Here is a 19,287-nt window from a genome sequence, read left to right as displayed (position 1 = left end):
ATTAAGCTGCATTACATTGAAGACAATACAAAAGAAACCCTTGTGCTAACATGCTCTATCTTGCAATAGAACTTACCTACAAATGAGGCAGTCCTGAATTAAAAAGTGTGGTTCTCTTACATTAAAAAAAATTCCTTTTGTAGAGTGCTTTAAGTTTTCAATATAATTTTAATTACACTTTTCAACATATAAAAATAAAGCTAAACTACAAGCTGAAAACATATGTATTAGGAAAAATGTATTTATGTATTAGGAAAAAAAATTCAGATTCTCTTTAGGCTCTAGCACTTAATGATATCTACATATATTCAATTCTCCACACTCCAGCCTCTGGTGGGAAAACTACATCTCTCTAAGCAGTCTACTGATTGATATGATTTTAGCCATTTACAGATTTCAGCATTTATGCCACTAAGTCAAATTTTTACTTTCAAAATTATGATAACATCAAAGGTGATATCTGATTGCTATAAAAAGGAAAGTACCAAGCGGCATATGTTCCAGATAATGATTCAGAATTCACACTTTTAAGACTGTTTTACCACTACAATGCTGTTATCACACTAACATTTACAAAATCCAAGATTATTTTGTCTGGATTTTTTTTCCCTCTAACAATACATGAGCTCTGATCTTCTTTCACTACAAAAGGGATGCAGAGATGTTTCAGACCTAGAGGTAGACAATATGCATAGACAATATGTATACCATTACGGCGTTACTGTTTGCAAGGGTCATACTTATCAATGAAAAATAACTAAATAAAGACTGGCAATACATACACAATAATTTAAAACACACATAGCAGGACTTACTTATTATCTCTTAGAACAACAACAAAAAAATTACTTCCCTAAACTAGTAACTATTACAAGATAGCAGTACAAGCTAAGTGCAAAAGAGAGAAGCTACTATGTAACACATCTGAAGAGTTTCAACAAAATTTCAGGTTATTGCCTTAAATGTAACTGGGCCAGTGAACACTAGCACGCAATGCAAAGCATGCTACAGACTATGAATTTAATTTCATTCTAGCAGCATAAATGACACTGAAGTGTCTACAGCTCATTTCAGAATCCAAGCTCTGCATAGGTTGCTGTCAGCCTGCTAACATAAGGCTAGTTCAGATGTATCTATCTGAAACTGCCATGAAAAAAAACCTAGCAGGTGATTACCTAATAGTCAAAACCCACATCTCATCCATTTCCCAAGTATTCTTCAGATATTTCTAGTTTCTAACCAAATGCTTTTATAATCCCTAATCCCCAATTTCAACATATGTAAACTAAGAATTCTTTACCATACTACTATTGGAATTTGCAAACAAAATTTTATGCCTCACACCTGTGTAAATCCATGGACTTTGATGAAATCATCTAAGCCACAGCCACCCCTATTTTGAGCTTGACATCCTGTTTGATGCTTCTTTCTTTTTTCAGAATGCAATCCAGAACCCTCCTGGGAAATAGCCACAGGCACTAATGGATACTTATGCTTCTGTGCTTTATGAGATCTTAGCAAAATGGCAACGTATAATTACTCTTCTGAGCAATTCACATGTTCAAGTAAGTGCTGATTCAGATTAAACTACATGTAAAACAAAACAGCTACCAAGAACCACACTTGTCAAAACCTCTACACAAGTTAATCCCATTTTCAACGTGCAAAACCCGATGATCTGACACAGCAGCTCAGCACACAATCTTGTTCATGATGAATGCAATGGACTTCCCATGGAAGATGAACACATTCAGTGGATGATGCACTCATCCTGTAGGAGCAGACTGGAACTTCATTACTGTGCTATGTTACCAGTTTGTAAGTGAGCTACCCCCTGCAGAGATAAGCATTTTATAGACTAATAGTTCTCCAGGGGTGGCTTTTTAGGAACACCTGGTAAGATGGACAGATCATAACTACCTCACAGATCTGCAAAGTATTTACAAAACAAAACCAGAAAATAAAAAGTATCTTGCAAAGTATTGGCAAGAAAACATGACTTGAGGAGGGGAAGAAATGTGTGTTTGGTGGCTAGTTGCTTTGGTTGTTTTTTTTTCCTTAACAAAACACCAACCAACAAAACCTACTGAACAAAAACCTTAAAAACCCCAGAACACTTTTCGTAAGGGAATCATAATTAATATACAATATAACAATGTGCTGCATATAGCCTCACGCAGGTGATAAGCTACTTAGTTAAGGCTGCCATCCATAACTATTAACTTCCAAAGGCACATTACTCAGCTAAGCATACACAATCCTTTACATATTTTATAACTCATACATCATACAACTATGCTATTTCAGGATAACAAAACTCAAGAGACCAAACTAATACCAGCTGAAACATGATACACTGAAAGAATTCTAGTTCTTCCCAACAGAGAAATTTAGCTTTTCAAAGAAAACATACATGATACATCTATGTTTTCACTAATATCCACATTTTAAATGAAAGAAACTCTATGACTAAATCCAGATGGTCTAAAAATATTCCTTTAATAAGTATGTACCAGCAGAAACATCCCTCTAAAATACTTACTTTATTAGTGAAATGGTACCAAAGATAACAAGTATACAAACAATCTCTTTGCTCTATGCTACTTACACATCATAAATAAGACAGCTGTTGTTGCAAGACACAATCTTTCACAGTCTTCCTGTAAGCATACAATTTTTTATTCTTTTATCAGAATGAGCTGTTTACCAGCCAACAGCATGTGGCTTAAACATCACAAAAATGGCTGTTCTATACTTTACATGGTAAAGCATTTTCTGTTGTCTTAAATGTACACAGTGGCAAGAACATTAAATCTTATATAAAATGAGTGATTAAGCAGCTTCACAATCAAACTGGATTTCATTACCTTAGGAGTTGGGCAAAGTTTTCATTTCCTGTAATATGCTTCCCTTCCACTGAAAAAACTAACTATGCGGAGGAAAAGTAAAACAAGTAGAAAGCAAATAGCCAATACACTTAGTTTTTTATTTTAACTGAAAGAAATAACACTTCCCATGAGGTAAGGCAATTAATAATTTGATTGCATTAAGTTGTATTAAAAATAATCTATGCAATTTTAGCTATAATTATGTCTTAAAAGCGTAACTTATCAGAAATCTCATATAACCGATTCAATTACTCCGAAGAACAAAAGGTATGTTTTGCCAAGACAAAACCACTTGTTTTGTGATTCCCTTCTTGCATGCTTTCTCCACAAAAAATGATAAAAGAATCTCTCCTATGTAAGCCCTGCATAAATTAGAACTTTCTTCCTCAAATTATTTATCCCCCATTTCTTTGCATGCCATTCCTTTAACATCGCCCAACAGGTATCAGAGAAAATAACAGAGAGGTAACAGTTAAGGCCATCCAAATGTATATTATATGTCTTAAGAGCTTTCTTTGATGCAGGTGATCAGAGCACACTTTGTATTCAGCTACTACTTTTGTACAGTGGTGGTCCCCAGATTACATCTTTTCTCTTATTTATAAATCTCTTCTAAGAATAAAAAATAAAAGTAAAATGGAGCTTCACTATTTTAACAAGTGAATAAAACAACCATTCTGGCAAGTCACTTGCATTTTTGTCTACAGTATGGTGGTGGCAAAGTAGCAAGAGAGATCATATAAGATTTAGCTAAAAATGTGTAACAGCACATATACATTTCTAGAAAATACCACATTTTAAGAAGGCACTAAAGCTTCTGCTTGTGCTCCCATATTTTTTTTAACAAAAAGGAAAAATTTATTTTCTTAATGGCACCTGTACTATTTTCAGCTGAACAGACACACTGCAGAACATTGCAAAACAAAGCTGTAAGTTCTGGTATCATCATATAGATGTGCTCACTTCTCTACGGACAAATAAAACAACAAAAAAAAAACAACCCCAAAATAATCCTGTAAGCTAACCTAATATCTATAACATGGCAATGTTCTTTCTAGGAACAGAAAAAGCGCATGCATTGTTCACATACTTTAAAAGAAATATTAATTTCAGGGATATTAGTAAGAAATTATTTTAAATAATAAACCCTAAGAATCTCAAGCAGTGAGCAAATGAAAAACATACTAATCTGTGAGTATTTAACATAAGAACAGTAAAACCATGTTTATGCTTACACCCCCTTTCCCTACAGTTGTCATTTACAACAGAAAGGAAGTGTGTTTATTTATGCACCATTTTCAAGCACATCAAACAGCACACATTAAAGTTTTTGTGGATTTTTTAACCTACAGGGCAAAACAATACAAAAGTCATCAACAAGCAGTATTTTAAACAACCTTCAATGCATATCTTCAGCTTTTTTTGGGAAGTACAGGTTTACATCTTTCAGTTTCTAGTTATTTGTAACAGCCTATAGCAAAACTTAACATAAATCATTTTACAAGTACAGCCATCATGGAAATGGATGGATTTTCAGAGATGAATAGTTCTGATGGCATCTGCCTTTTCATGGTATTAACTACTGGTCTGTGCTCTCTTGCTTTACAGCAAGAAGACAACAAAGCTATCACATGAACTGGAGGAGCTACTAGTACTATCAACACGTTCAGGTTGATTGCTTTGACATTTTCTTCCTCATTCTGGGAAATAAAATGCTTTGGATTTCATTCCTTAGTTGAATTAGAAGTCCATTCTTTGCTTTAAATCTCTTCCATTTTAATTGAGAGATTTTCCTCGTTTGGTTGACAATTTCCGTTCTGTTGTAGCTTGACTTCATCTGTCCTTTGTGTATCTCTATTGTCTACTTCCTTGTCAGCTTCTGAATTCTGATCCTCTTTATTGTTATCTTTGTCCTACCAAAGATAAAATTATTTAACAACAAAATAATATTCTTAGCATTATAGGCTATGACTTCCAATCAACTCTCATTAATTTTATTGTTTCAATTTTTACATGTGTGTGTGAGCTTCTTTGCCCCACCCATCTTTTTTTAAAATACACTTTCTTTTCAGATGGCTGAAGTATGGCACTTGTAACAACCCATCACCCAAGAAATTATGCCATAGAATTATCTGTCTTTATTAACTAAAATAAACTCATATGTAAAGTTATAGAATAAGCAGCACCATGGAACATATGAGAAGCAGCTCCAGAAATTAAGATTTCACTGACTTTTTTAAAATAGAATGGGACTAAATTTTTTTCTCTCCTTTTTTGTCAGGTATCTGATGCATTTTTAGAGTTCTTGGGTAAGATACTTCCTCAAGCATTTGAATAGTCACCTAAACCAGCTGTTTTGTAACAGCTGAGTAATTCTGAGCACAACTAACTACTCTTTAAAGGCATGCTACTACTTGAATTCTAAGAGTAAAAAATTTGAAGATATTTCTTTTCTTAGTTGCAGTACTTTCTATTTTGCAGGGGAAAATCCTCTACCACTCTTTCACAACTCATCAACTTTACTCCTATAGAATCCAATGTACAGACCAGGACCAATTCAATCAGAGTTAGAACTGCATAGTGAGAATTTATTTTAAAAGTAATCTTTTCAGTTTCACAGTGAAGTACTGCTTGTAAGTCAATAGTCTGCTGGCCTCCCAAAGTAGGAAGCCAGGCAAGTCCTAACATAGGGCACACAATACGAAAGAGAAACACGGTGTTTCTGTAACCTAAGCAGACTAACTCCTACAGGTCAACTGAAGATCAGATATGTAGACTTAAACTCAACTACTAACCCCAACTAGCTAATACTGAACTCAAGCGGCACTAATTTGGTAAGGAACAGAAGTAATAGAAAAGAAGAGTAAAACAAAGACAAAAGTAAGAGAGAGAATTTCAGTAATGGCTTCACTACCACTTCATTCTGCTGATCACTTGGTCACACAAACTTACCTTCAAAGCAGTGGTGCTTTTGTCAGATTTCTCCTTCCCCTCTTTTTCTTTACTACTTTTTTTCTTGGAAGTAGAGCATTCTCTTTCTCTTCTTTCATTATTTGTATCTCTTTCTCTTTTTTTTTCTTTCTTGTTTCTGTTTCAGAAATTTTTTATTCAAATTAGGATTTGATCCAACTACAACAAACTTCAAACCATTTGACTGCAAACTAAACACCCAGCATGGACTTTCAAAAAACCTCCCAAAATTTAACCAAAAATCCCTTTGCAAAGACAATGGTGTTTTTTGGCTGAAGAGAGCTAAACAGTTCATATGACCACCACGCACTGTATTTGCAAACAAAAAAAGCAATTTAATCTGTATCAGATGAAGGGATTTTATTGATTTGAAGAAATTAGCAATGCTGATTGATTTGAAACTACGTCATTGAAATAACACCAGAGTTCAAATTGGTTAAAGTTTTGAGTTAGTTTTAAATTAAAACTGAATCATACTGATCAAGTGAAATCATCAGTGCAAAGGCAGTAAAGTAAAACAGTGAAATTACTATAAATTCTTCCTTCTTTACTAATCATTAACTTCTGTGTTTACATCAAACTGACCTTCTTGGAGAAGGAGTTCGTGAAGACTTTCTTTTTGCTGTTTTTGATGTTTTAGGAGATTTGGAAGGACTTCTGCTCTTCCTTTTACGCCTTTCTCTATGGGACCAATAAATTTAGTATCATGAAAACCCAAAAATAATAAACTCAAAGGAGATAAAAAAGAGAAAGCTCTTACAAAGATATAAACATATCCACTGAATTTGACAGTCTATATTATCAACAAAATATTAACTGTACAAACAAAAAAATTTTTTCTATACTTCAGTTTAGTGGTAAACACAAGGCGAATGTAGGAAAAAACCAGATGTGCCCTAGCAAAAATTTTTTAAAAAATCCTTATATGCTTGATAACAATGAAAACAAACTGAAGTCAGTAATACTGTACCAATTATGAGTTTCTTCAGTTAGGAAAATAACTCAATTGAATGAGAAGTCATATTAAGACAAAAGGTGTAACTTGAGCAATATGAATTTCAAAACATAACATTACAACCTGAAGATGACTGCAACTTCAGTTTAACCTGACTGAAATTAAATTGCTAAAATGTATGAGCTAGAGTTAGTTGGTTTATAAGAAAACAGTGCAAAATGAAGCCCAAGCTGTTGTCAAAGTCAGAATAAATAAAATCTATTGTTTCTCCAGTGGTCCTTAGCAAATAGAATGTCACCATTCTGTAACACATGGAAGAGCTAGAACTGTTTTACAAAGCAACTGTTATACATAGCTAAATGGAGTTTCTGATGTTGCCATTATGGAGTCTGATCTTGAATACAACAAAACATGAAATAACTGGTCATTTATACTGAGGGACATGTTAAATTAAAGCAAAAACTGAGTCAGTTTTTCATTTGAATGAAATGAAGTCACAACTTCATTTAACATAAATGCAGAGGCCATCTGTCAAAATAAGATTATGTTTTTTCCTGTCAACTCTTTGTAAAGCAGAAGAAGCAGATTGGAAGAACAACTGAAGAAAAAGAGGGAAGTTTAAAACTTCTAGATGTAGCACAAAAGCTACATTTATTTTTATACAAAACAGCTTTTGCAATTTGAGAATATTTAAATCTTCAATATTTATAAAAGCCAAGAAATCAACACTTATTAGATAAGTAACAAAAGGACACTTAAATTATAGTCAGTATCACTATATGGATTGATACTCTGACCTATCAGAGTACCAATTCATACAGTGATACTCCATATACCATCTACTGTGACTGTCTTGATTTCAGCCAGGATAATTTTCTTTCTAGTAACTGGAACAGTGCTGTGTTTTGGATTCAGTATGAGAATGATATTGATAATACATTGATGTTTTAGTTGTTACTTATCCTAAAATAAAGGACATTTGTTCCCATGCTCTGTCAGCAAGCAGGTACGTACACAAGACACTGTGATGGGACAGGAAAGCTGACCCAACTGGCCAAAAGTCAGTGAGGGGTGAGTGATTGTGCAGTGCATCACTTGCTTCTCTTGGGCTTTATCCCTCTCTGTCCTTTCCATTACAATTATTACTATTACTATAATTATTTTGTTTCAATTACTAACGTGTTCTTTCCTCAACTCTCAAAACAGAGCCTGGCAGAGCATGACATGGTTGAACAAAGAAGGGACTGGTGAGGAAACAAAAGAAGTCAAAAAAGAACTGTCATGGTTTAACCCCAGATGACGACTAAATCCCGAGTGGCATTTGCTCATTCCCTGCCTTCTTCTGCCCCCTTTGCCCATCATCCTCCACAGACCCACCAACCAGGGGAGGAGAATAAGCAGGAAAAAAAGGAAAACTCCAGCACTGTACCAGCTGCTAGTAAGGAATTTAACTCTCTTTCAATCAAAACCAATACAGTAACCTCCTGAAGCTGCACAGGACAAGATTTCTAAAGTATTTTGTTCAGCAAGCTTTTAATTTATCTTTAATAAACTAGAAATATAAAATAGCCTCAAAATCGTGTAGTAAATACCAGACACTAATCAGCTGTTCACCAGTTAACAGGCATTTTGAACATCTCCACATTGATCATCACCTTTATTTAACTGAGGATACCGGAAATTGATTATTCTCTCTCAGTGCTGTCACTTCAGCTACACTGAAGACATTCTCACTTAATTTTGCTTTCCAGCATACGTACCTGCAAATCAAGTGCTTCAGCAATTGTGTTAAAAATAGGAACTGCTTATTCATTAAATTTTACTTTCAGTTTCTGCCTTTCTTATTTCAAGTTGAAGAGTCATAACTGTGTCTCACTGCATGTGTTCCCATCTCTATTTTATATGTACATAAAAATATTTTTGTGCACCCATTTCATTAAATGTCCTACACAATACCACCAGCAAAATTTACGAAAAACAAGTTCTGAATACTTTGATAGTGATCCCGTGTCTCTTAACTATACATGGAAATAACATTCTTCATGTCATCTGGGGCTACTGGCTCTGCTAGTCTGTAAGATAGCTCCTTTTCCAACTGATTTCACTTCCCTGGTCTGTTTCTTTTTTCAGCTAGGAATCACAAATAACCATCTTATTTCCAGTACCTGCAAGCAAAGCAAGTCAGAAAAGCAAGTTCAGCTGCCATCTAGTTCTCAGAAGGTCCTGTATGTCCTATTCCACCCTCACCTCTTTTCCAAGAAGATGACTATTTCCCCAATATTTCACATTTACACTTACATTTCACATTTTACATGATTAGCAGTCAGATACTGTACTGAAATTCAGGCAACTGAAATACCAATCTGTTAAATGATCTTCACTGGAAAGGTCGGCAACCATTTCAACTATGCAATGTCCATCACCAAAGAAAGACCCCTAACATAACCCAACCTACTCGGAATTACTTTTCAGAGAGCAATGACATTACTGAGGTTGGAAGAACCCTCTGAAGATGACTTAGTCCAACCTATCCCTTCCCCACCTTACAAGAGGGCCAATCAGGGTTATTCAGGGCCACATCCCACCAGATTTTTGGTTGGAATAGACAATCCCTTGAGGTAACTGGTTACAGTCTGCCAAGCAAAACCATAATTTCAACAGTAGGAAAAAAAACCGCTTTATTTCCCATAGCTCAGCATGTGCCTGTCACCTCTTAATTGTCACAGGCCTCTGCTGGGTCTGTCTTCTTCATGCTTTTATCAGATAGTCATACATATTGGTAAGATGTTCCTCAGCCTTTTCTCTTCCATGCTAAACAATACCAGATTCCTCAGTATTCCCTTGTATGAAAGAAGCTCCAAGCCCTTTATCAGCTTCACGGCCCTTCACTGCACTCACTCTTGTATATCTACATATCTCTTGTAATGGGAAGCCCAGAACAGGATTCGAAATGTGTCCTCACTAGAAGAGGGAAAGAATTGCCTCTCTTAACCTACTCACAACATAGCTGGCTTTTTTGGCTGCAAGGACCTGGCAGCCAGCAAGTCCCCATGCTGCATTGGTGCAATGGCATTATTCCTGCCCGAGTGTAGGACTTGTCCCTTTTCTTTGTTCAAGTCCATGGACTATTAGTCCATTTCACCCATCTGCTAAGGTTTCATTAACGGCAGATCAGCCTATCCCCACAACTGGTTCTCTGTTGTTTGCAAAGCTACAGAGGATGCACTCTGTCCCTCTGTCTAAGCCCCTGATAACAACATTCACCAGTATTGGCCTCTGCACTGATGCTCTAAGGATAGTTATATCTGAAAAAAAAATTGTAAACCCATAATAAAAAATCTCCAGCTTCAAAAGAACACTAGCCTTGTTTAACAATAGCTGTATTATACCTAAGTACAGTTTTGTACTTTGACTGCACTAGAAGAAATGCACTAATTTTCACAAGAATTCCTTGCTCAAGTACATGACATTGGAGCCTTCTCATAGTGCTTTCTTAACTAGTCAGATTCCAAAGGGGAAGCAAAATTATTGCAAACTAGAATATGAGTTTTTGGTGACACACATCTAACTACACCTGTTATTTGGCACTAGAGCCTGGTTTTCCACAAAGACTCCTATATAAGATACTACTGTGAAACTCTTACATATATTTATGCACTCATCCAATTCAAAATTCTAAGGCCGGTGGACTGAAAAAAATGGTTTCAAAGCTGACAGAAGTATCTCTATGTGGGTCTTCCACTCATTTTAATAGGAAGCTGCATATGCTTAATGAAAAAACAGTATTTTGCCCATAAATCTCATAGCACAACAACAATATTCAGAAACCATTACACCCTTTCTTTGCCTTCTATGAACTCTGAACTGATGAATTCTTGAGGACTAAAGGAGGTCTGCTTTTATCTAGTGAAACTGTTACAATAGGTAGAACTTGTCCAATTCATTCAGCATTTAGTTATCTCAAGGTTACAGATATAATTTGGTGTTTAAATCTGATACAATACTACTGAACTCCCTAATTCTTGATGAAACAGTAAGGACCTTATCCACCAATGCTCCTAAACTTAACTTAGCTGCAAAGCTTTTAGAATATGCCTGAACTTGCTTGCAGAGAAAGTTTATAATCCCACAGCCTCTTTCTGCTGCAACAAATTTATCCAGACTTCCTGCTAGTTAAGCTCCCCTCAGAGCCAAAACCAACAGCCACATTAACTTTGTTTTCCTGCTTACTGTTAGCAGTATAAAGGAATGTTACTTTCAACTGACACCTGGCCATCAAATAAACAATGTATCTGTTTCTTCAAATTAAGATACATTCACCTCTCAAAAGGCTAGCCAGCCAACCTACATGCTTGCTTCCTGCAGTTCAGCCATCCAGCCAAAGAGAGGCAAGTATTAAAAAACAACTGCTTGCAAGATCTACAGACCAAAATGCTGCAGTATGTAGGTAATGAAAGAACTATGTAATAGTGACTCAAACTTTCACCAGGGCAAAGATAATGTGCGTGATGTTGGTCAGAACTTGTGGCTGTCTGTAACATATACAAGAATCATCTCATTACCGTCCTCAAGGTATATACAATACAGTTATGTGAAAGTCAAAAACCAGCAGCCCAACATAGAGCTTTTTATAACAGATGTTACTTTAAAGGAAAATCTACAAAACAGAAATAATACAAATTTACTTAGTAAGAGCTATGGTGACATCAATACATAAAAATTAGGATGGTGCCTCACTGATCTGACAAGTCAAAAAAAAAAAAAAAAAACCAAAAAAACCAAGCATGAAAAATTCTAAACAAACCTGCTGGAGCTACGAGATCTTCTTGAAGAGCTATAGCTTCTTGGGGGTGTTCTGGATCTCTTATCCTTCTTCTTTTTATCATCCCTCTCTTTTTCTCGCTCCTTCTCCTTATCTCCATCTTTTTCCTTTTCTTTGTCTCTGTCCTTTTCTTTGTCCCCTCCTTTGTCCTTAATCTTCTCTCTGTCCTTCTCTCCTTCTTTCTCAGTATCTTCTTTTTCTTTGTTATGATCTACCTCTTCCTTGTCTTTTTCTTTATCTTTATCTTTTTCCTTTTCCTTGTCCCTATCTTTATCCTTGTCCCTCTCCCTGTCTTTGTCTCGGGCTCTCTCTCTATCTTTGCTTCGCTCTTTATCTCTCTCCTTGTCCTTCTCCCTATTTCTCTCTTTATCTCGCTCTCTTTCCCTGTCTTTGTCTCGATCCCTATCCTTCTCCTTGTCTCGGTCTCTGTCTTTCTCTTTTTCTTTGGCCTTTTCTTTTTCTTTCATCTTTTCTTTGTCTCTTTTCTTGTCCCTGTGAAAAGCCAAACACAAGCCCATTAATTCATCTTTGAACTTTCCAATTAAAATTACAACTAACTTTTTAATATACATCAAGATAAAGTGCGCATCTCTGTTGAAAAACAGTAATTCCTCAATATTTCAATTTTTCACTGTTCACAGTAAGGGAGAACTATATATAGCTAGGAAATAAACAGCTACATACAGCTAGGAAAAATTTGGAAACCAAACTGGAGGATGGGAGGCCAAAACCAAATCAAACCACTATCTTCCAAGTGATGCTACTATGTTTGGAGAGAATGTGTCTGTTCACCTCACAATTATGTAATTATACATATAAAAATTTTCTGTATTTTTCTGCAAACCCACTCCCTGCTAAAAATGTATCCACATAAAATGGCCTTCATATTAATCACTGCCAAATGAATAATGACAGCTGACTGACAGAAGACCTCATATTCTACAGTTTTCCCTCACACAGATATCCTTTAACTGCTTGGCAGTCCAACACCACTTAATACACAGAAACAAAAAGAAAACATGGACAAAATGTCACCAGATTCCCTTACAAGGCAAATGTAAGATCAAATTTAATCAACCATCAAAGACAATTCAACCATCCATAATGTCACAAGGAATTTGAAAATTACTGAAAAATGCTAATACAGTAAAAAAGAAGAAAGGAAAATAGCTTATTTGGGACAGGAAGTAGGATAGAGGTTCATAAAAAGAACAGTGAGGAAAACTCCATCTGATGTTCAAGTTATCAAGTCAAACAAAAACTAATTAGCTAGCAACCTTGGTTGGAAAATCACATTTTAGTATAGGACTATTTGAAAATGCAAGACTCCATCTTTTCCCACTAGTACAGAGACACATAATGAAAGAACAATTGTTCAGAGAGAGAAACAGGAGAAAGAGGTAGAGGAAAAATTGATTAGCAGGTCTTATTGTGTCAAGAAGAACGAGACTGACAGAAGCTACCCAATATTGGTATCCATTCTAGATTTTTACAGATTCTAAAAAAGACTCCTTCACACATGAAAGGTCCTAAGCACTCAAACTTTCCTCAAACTGAAGAAGTGTTTGGCTGTATCTCCTTCTCAACTGCAAATAAACAGCAGACTGTTGTATGCTCTATAGACTGACAATTTGATTGCCATCAGTTTCTGTCAAGTACTTCTTTAGGAGTCTCAGAAATGAAATGTAACATCATGTAGATGAAACAGCACACAGTCCCCACAATACCAGTCTTACAGCCTCCCAAGAAATGTCTTCTAGTTAATTGATCAGAGATTTCACTGGACTTTCCCCTTCCAGTGAGCAGATGTCTCAAGAAGCTCCAGAAAGCAGAAACAGAGAAACAAAAGGAACCACCAATAAAACCCAAGCAGCTACACAGCCTAGTTTTGTTTCCACACAGGTCCACAGATCTGCAGCTCTCTTTCCCACAAAACTTACCTCACAGAACATGAGGCAGCTGCACAACCTAAACACAAATCTCCTTTTAAATAAACCAGGGGAATTACAGAAATGAAACCAAGAACATACCAAGACTTCTATTCAGGAAGCTGTTTTCACAGGCACTTTTGGTTTGAGCTTATTCATTACCTCATCCCTAAAAAATTACACTATGGTCTTGTTTAAATGTCACAGTTTAGTAATTAGATGATCAGACATAAAAACTAATAAACTAGATAAAATACACACATACTACATGTTGAAACATATATATGCCATACAACCGACACATGCATTTTTTCCTGCTGTTATATGAGAAAAGTCAGAGATGAAAATAAAAGGTTATGCTCAAGAACTTTATACACGTTCTCACAATACAGGATCAAGGTCAGTCTAAATTCAACCTTCTCAACAGATACACATCAAATGAACACTATCCATTTTTTAGTGGGTTCACGAGCTACACAGGATATTCCTTAACTATTGGTTGTAGTCTGACAAAATTACTGTTTTCAGTCAGCTTTGATGTTAGTACAACTGTAGATGAGACTATGAAGTTCATGTGCCTCAGCATGATCATTTAACCCCGGAGGCACCTTACAGGCTACAAGAAAGATAGTTAACTATCCCAGCCAAGACCACTATACTCAGTATTAAAATTTACTTTCTGCCTTTTTGTCCCACAGATGAGACTCCACCTTTATGGTAACCTAAAAGGTTTGTTTAATTTTTTTTTCAAAAAATGTATTCTGAGCTAACAGTACCATGCTGTGAAACAGAACTCACCGAGAACGAGAATGACTTCTTGATTTCCGTCTTTCCGTAGATCTAGACCGTTTTTTCAGAGGACTTCGGGATCTGCGTCTGTCCTTGTGTCTTGAGAGAGATCTGTTGCCAGATCTACTTCTAAATGAAGAATGCCAGAAGAAAAATATTTTAATATGGAAACCTCATACAAATGAAGTCAACCAACAAAATGACAGTACACATGTGTTGTGTCACCACAAAGTACAACCTGACACCTTCATCAACATACTGTCCGCAAATGTTTTTGCAAACATGGATACTTTATGCTTCACCATATGTAACATGCTCTGCTTTGAAACCATTTAAGTTATATCAGTGTTTCATAATAAGCTCTTTGAATCTGGACAATAGAAGTTACTATAACTTACAACAGTTGTGTTTATGAAATGACACTGTGTAAAATCTGACCGGCAATTTCTAGCAGATTGTAAAAATAGTAAGTTACATTTTATTTCCTTTCCAGGCCCAGGCACTTTTTGAAGTCTTAGTCATCAAAGAAAGGACTTTGGCTGCAACAATCTTTTTGCTCTGTTCTCCATTCTTATAATTTAAATTCATAAAGCCAAGTTACCTTTCCAGATAAAAGGATCTGTTAGCATGGATTTCAGTTGTAATTAAAACGTAGAGACTCTGATTTTAAAAAAAAAGTCTTACGCAGATTTGATGAACAGCACTTAACATTTTGTTTCCAAAATACTCCATAATTTCTGGAAGACCCTTTTCCCCAGGGAAAAAAAAAAAAGAGCTGAATTTGCATGTTAAATTTCAAAATCCACATCACTGGATACTTTGCTTCGCAAGGCACCACGAAGTTTAAAAGATCACATATATTACTGAATAAAACCTGAAGAACTGTGAGGTACAGAAAGTAACAACTGCACCTACCTTCCATTGCTCAAGGCACACAGTTGAATGATGCCTCAGGATTTTAGCTGTTATATTTTTCATACATTTTTAATCCTGCAATTCTTTAGTGTATAACTCCATATAGAGTGTTAGCTACTGTTCGCCCATTTTGATCAAACCAAACAATTCCTCTCCAGGCCTGGGAATCAAGGACATCTTACTTTCTCAGGCCCCAAAAAACGTAAACAAAAGTGAGTTAGGGGGAGAGCAAACCTGGGGTAAATTACTTCATTACTTGAAGCTGTAACTGAAAGATTAACCCTCAATACGCAAATGAACCAAACTTATAAAAGTGTGAAAACCCGTGAACCGCTGTCCACTTTGGGTGTAGCCCCTGTGGGGGGCTTTGTCTGCCCTAAATGTATGTGGAGGCCCTTCAATAAATATAACTGCTTTTTATTCCCTTAAGTTTGTCTGGCCTCTGTTTTTAGGTAGTTCCAAATGGCATCAGTAAAATATATCAAGAAGAGGGGAAGCCATTTTTTAGCTACAGCTTTGTTCTTCTTATCAGCAGAGAAATACATATCAACTGCAAATGCAATTTATTGCAACTGAATCAAAGCACGATCTTCAATAAATTTTATGTCACAGAGATGAAAATGATGTTATATAAAACAGTAAAACAAGGAAGCAGCAAGAATAGATTATTTTTATGGATGAAGCTGCCTCAACAGGTCAGACTTTTTTTCAGCATGTTCTCAAAACTGGCAGTAGCCAATATTAAACAATTTAACAAAACGTAGTAAAATATAATAATTAACATTTGTTTAAAGAGCAGGTTTTCCACACTTAAAGAAAGAAAAGCTTATCTTCTAAAATTCCACTTGGTTTGTGCCAATACAAGATAATACTAAAATTACTGCATTGTTGAACAAAAACCAGAATGTTGTTCAGTTATGCCTTGAGTTAGGGACACAGCAGAGAGGCAAGCAATAAGGAAGTGACCAAAGGGTACCTCTTGCATTAAAAAGGCACCCAACATTTTGAAGTCACTAGAAAACACGTGCTGTGATTCCCTGCTACTGCAAAATCAAAGCCTGCACTTGTATCACATTTATTTGATAGTATAATTTATGACAACTCCCTATCACCAGATTTTCTGTATTCAGAAGTATCTTAGTAGCCTTGTCTGAAGACATGAATGAAAGGATGCTTCAGAGCTGTTGCTGCAATATGGACAACACCCACCTTTTAGAAGTGTAAGCAATCAAATAACAATCCGAATTTTGGGGTTTTTTTTTATCCTCAACATAGCCAAGTATCTTTAGATTGATTTACCCAGGTTCTCAGAATATACTCTTGACATTGAAAGAATCTGGACCCTTTTGGAAGCCCTTATAATTCTCACAGAACAAGCCTGTTTCATCCACAGAAAAAAATCTTAATCTTCAAGAATGATCTAATAATTTTCTGTTTCAGAAATTGAATAAATTTAGCAAAGCAAACAAAACCTGAAAAATGAGAAACTGCCGCTGAATCCTTTTCCGTATGCTTTTAAAAAACATTTATAGGACAAAATTAACTCAATGCTTAGAAGTTGAGGACAACACCAAAAACCAGCCAATCCATCTACTCAGGTTTTACCAGTAAATTATATGCTTCATCCACAAAATGAAGGTTTCTCTTTAAAATACAGCTCACAAAATGTTATTTGGCTACACAGCCTAATGTACAAAAACCCACAGAACTTATTATTTTACATGACACAGGAAGTGCCTTCCAGAATGTTTAAACTGAAAGTAATTCCATAAACATTCAGGGTTTAGAGGAAAAGAGTATCTATTCAGAGACAAAGTTTCTGGTTATGCTGATCTTCAGGGCCTAAGTTAGTAATCTCTACAGCAATACTTGTCTATAACTAAAAAAATACCAGTAACCAGCACCTTGCAAAAATTTCCAATATGATCTTAGTGTGAAACAAAAAGCACACCTACCTGTGTTTTGAGTGTGATCTTTTCCTTCTAGATCGGGATTTTGAACTAGACCTGGATTCTGAACGAGAATGGGAACGAGATCGACCGCCTTTTCTTTCACTGCTCTTTCCAGACTCTGAGAGGAAAAAACCACTTTGCAGTGTAAGCTCAGAACATTTAAAGATCCCAGTTAACAATCTGGCACAAGTGGAATGTACCACATATATTGAAAGGGGCCTACTCTCTGCACATCTTCCTTCTTTGCAAATATCCTTCAGAAACATCCAAGAAAGTCATTGCATATACTCGTTGAGTGCAGCCATCCTGCAGCAGTACACATAAACCAGATAATTATAAACAGCTAGCTCTACTATGAATGGGATTTATGTTGCTGCCACAATGCACAAGATCATAACACGTCCTCCTTTTGCTCTATTTATTTAATATAATTACCTTATTTTTTAATAACTTGAGAAGAATAAAGTAAATTTAGAGGGCATAATTTTGAAAACAAGCATAAAATGTAAGTATTACTGTTTGTATTTTTAGATATTTCAAACACTGTACAAATAGTGAAGTTTTATTCCTCATTGATTTTGTAGGAGGAAAGGAAGAATAGAACAGGCTGAAAAGTCTGATCGAAGGCCAGAAAGTCAACAAAAACCGAAACAGTGAGCTCACCACAGTTCAGAGTCTGTTATTCTGTTGCTTAACTGTGATAAAGTACTAGAGTTATTTTACTTTTCAACAGAAAACACAAAACAAACAAAAAAAGAAAATAATTCCTCCCAAAAAACCCTCACAACTCAACACTATCCAACCAACAAGATACAAAATAGTATCTGGGTTTGCTAGTAAGAAGAATGGCAAAAAGTTGCTGATGAAAAGAAGCAGAAAGTTTACAAAGTTGTGATTTTTTTTTAATGCTGTGGTTTTGCAATCAGTTTAAGCCAGCATAAATCACCACTGGAATGTGTGTCTAACCTCTCAACACAACACCACCTTCTTCCTTTAGCTGGCATCTCAGTGTAAACAGGGAACAGGGAAACAATCTGGATGAAAGGAAGTCTTTTCCAATATGGTAATATTTATCCCAGATTCATTCTCTGATCCCATTTGCTTTGAGGATGCATACAGCCTTTAGGCACCATGAAAAAGAAACCAAATTAACTTGCTGCTTACAGGTAAGGAAAGCATATTACTGCTCTCAGAACCATGTTAGCTCATGCTCATCGTAAAACTATGACACTAATGGGTGCTAAAAGACAACAAAAAATAGAAAGCATTTTCTTTTAAATATTTTCAAGTGCTCCTAACTTAAAAAGTACCATCACTAAGTATGGATTTAGTATTAAATTTGCATGTTTGAAAACATTCAGTGAACATGTATCTAAAAACAAGAGATGATGAAATAAAAAGCTTCATTCCACTGCTTAGATGCATGAACAGAATTTTGATTATTTTGGGTTTTTTCCCCAACATGTACTGACTGAATACCTCTGGATACCCTTCTCTTCTGTCTGAAATGCTCTTAGAAATGTGTACCAAGGCAAACTCAGAATGTGTCTGTTCAGTAATTATTAATTAACACAATATACCTACCTGGCTCAATAGCAGCAGAAATAAAAGACTGGGCTTCCCTTACTCTCTTCATCACTTCTTCTAGCTCCTTGGCAGCAGCTTGTGGTGTCATTTCAGGAGGCTTCACTATTGCATTATTGGAGTGATTTATCCTAAATTAAAGAAAAATAAAACCCTTTCATTCTTAAATATTTGAACAGGGCAAATGAAAAACAAGTAACAAAAACATCTTAGCTTTGTATAAAATTAAAAACTTGAAAGTTTAGCAAAACACCCATCTGTTCCAAGTATACAAAGTATCTTCTATTACTTTGAAATCTTACCAATTTTAAAGAAAAGCAGCACAGTATTCTTATGCTACAATATTTTTAGAAGTCCAGGAAGTTACTTCTCTATTTCAGATCAAATCTTCACATTAACACCTACTAATTACATACACATCATACTGAAAACTTAATTAGTACTATGGACTTCAAAGATTTTTTTCACTATTATAGCTCACACC

General features: G+C 35.6%; 1 protein-coding gene across 5 annotated transcripts in view; it reads right to left on the bottom strand.

The window, feature by feature from the left end:
* Positions 1-2,524: 2,524 nt before the first annotated feature.
* The window catches only part of SREK1 (splicing regulatory glutamic acid and lysine rich protein 1), a 33,160-nt gene continuing 16,397 nt past the window's right edge, over positions 2,525-19,287 (bottom strand). For all 5 annotated transcript variants that reach the window (XM_038123758.1, XM_038123759.1, XM_038123761.1 and 2 more), the window contains 7 exons: positions 18,804-18,934; positions 17,223-17,337; positions 14,362-14,481; positions 11,618-12,127; positions 6,444-6,539; positions 5,841-5,976; positions 2,525-4,801 (listed from right to left, as the gene is read on the bottom strand). In XM_038123758.1, coding sequence (XP_037979686.1) covers positions 4,649-4,801; positions 5,841-5,976; positions 6,444-6,539; positions 11,618-12,127; positions 14,362-14,481; positions 17,223-17,337; positions 18,804-18,934 — 1,261 coding nt within the window. In that variant the 3' untranslated portion in view covers positions 2,525-4,648. The remainder of the gene's footprint in view (positions 4,802-5,840; positions 5,977-6,443; positions 6,540-11,617; positions 12,128-14,361; positions 14,482-17,222; positions 17,338-18,803; positions 18,935-19,287) is intronic.

Source organism: Motacilla alba, chromosome Z, assembly GCF_015832195.1.
Source record: "Motacilla alba alba isolate MOTALB_02 chromosome Z, Motacilla_alba_V1.0_pri, whole genome shotgun sequence".
In the NCBI taxonomy this organism is placed as follows: Eukaryota; Metazoa; Chordata; class Aves; order Passeriformes; family Motacillidae; genus Motacilla; species Motacilla alba.
The sequence above is the reverse complement of the archived record's forward strand: the minus strand, read 5'-3'. Positions and strand labels throughout refer to the sequence as shown.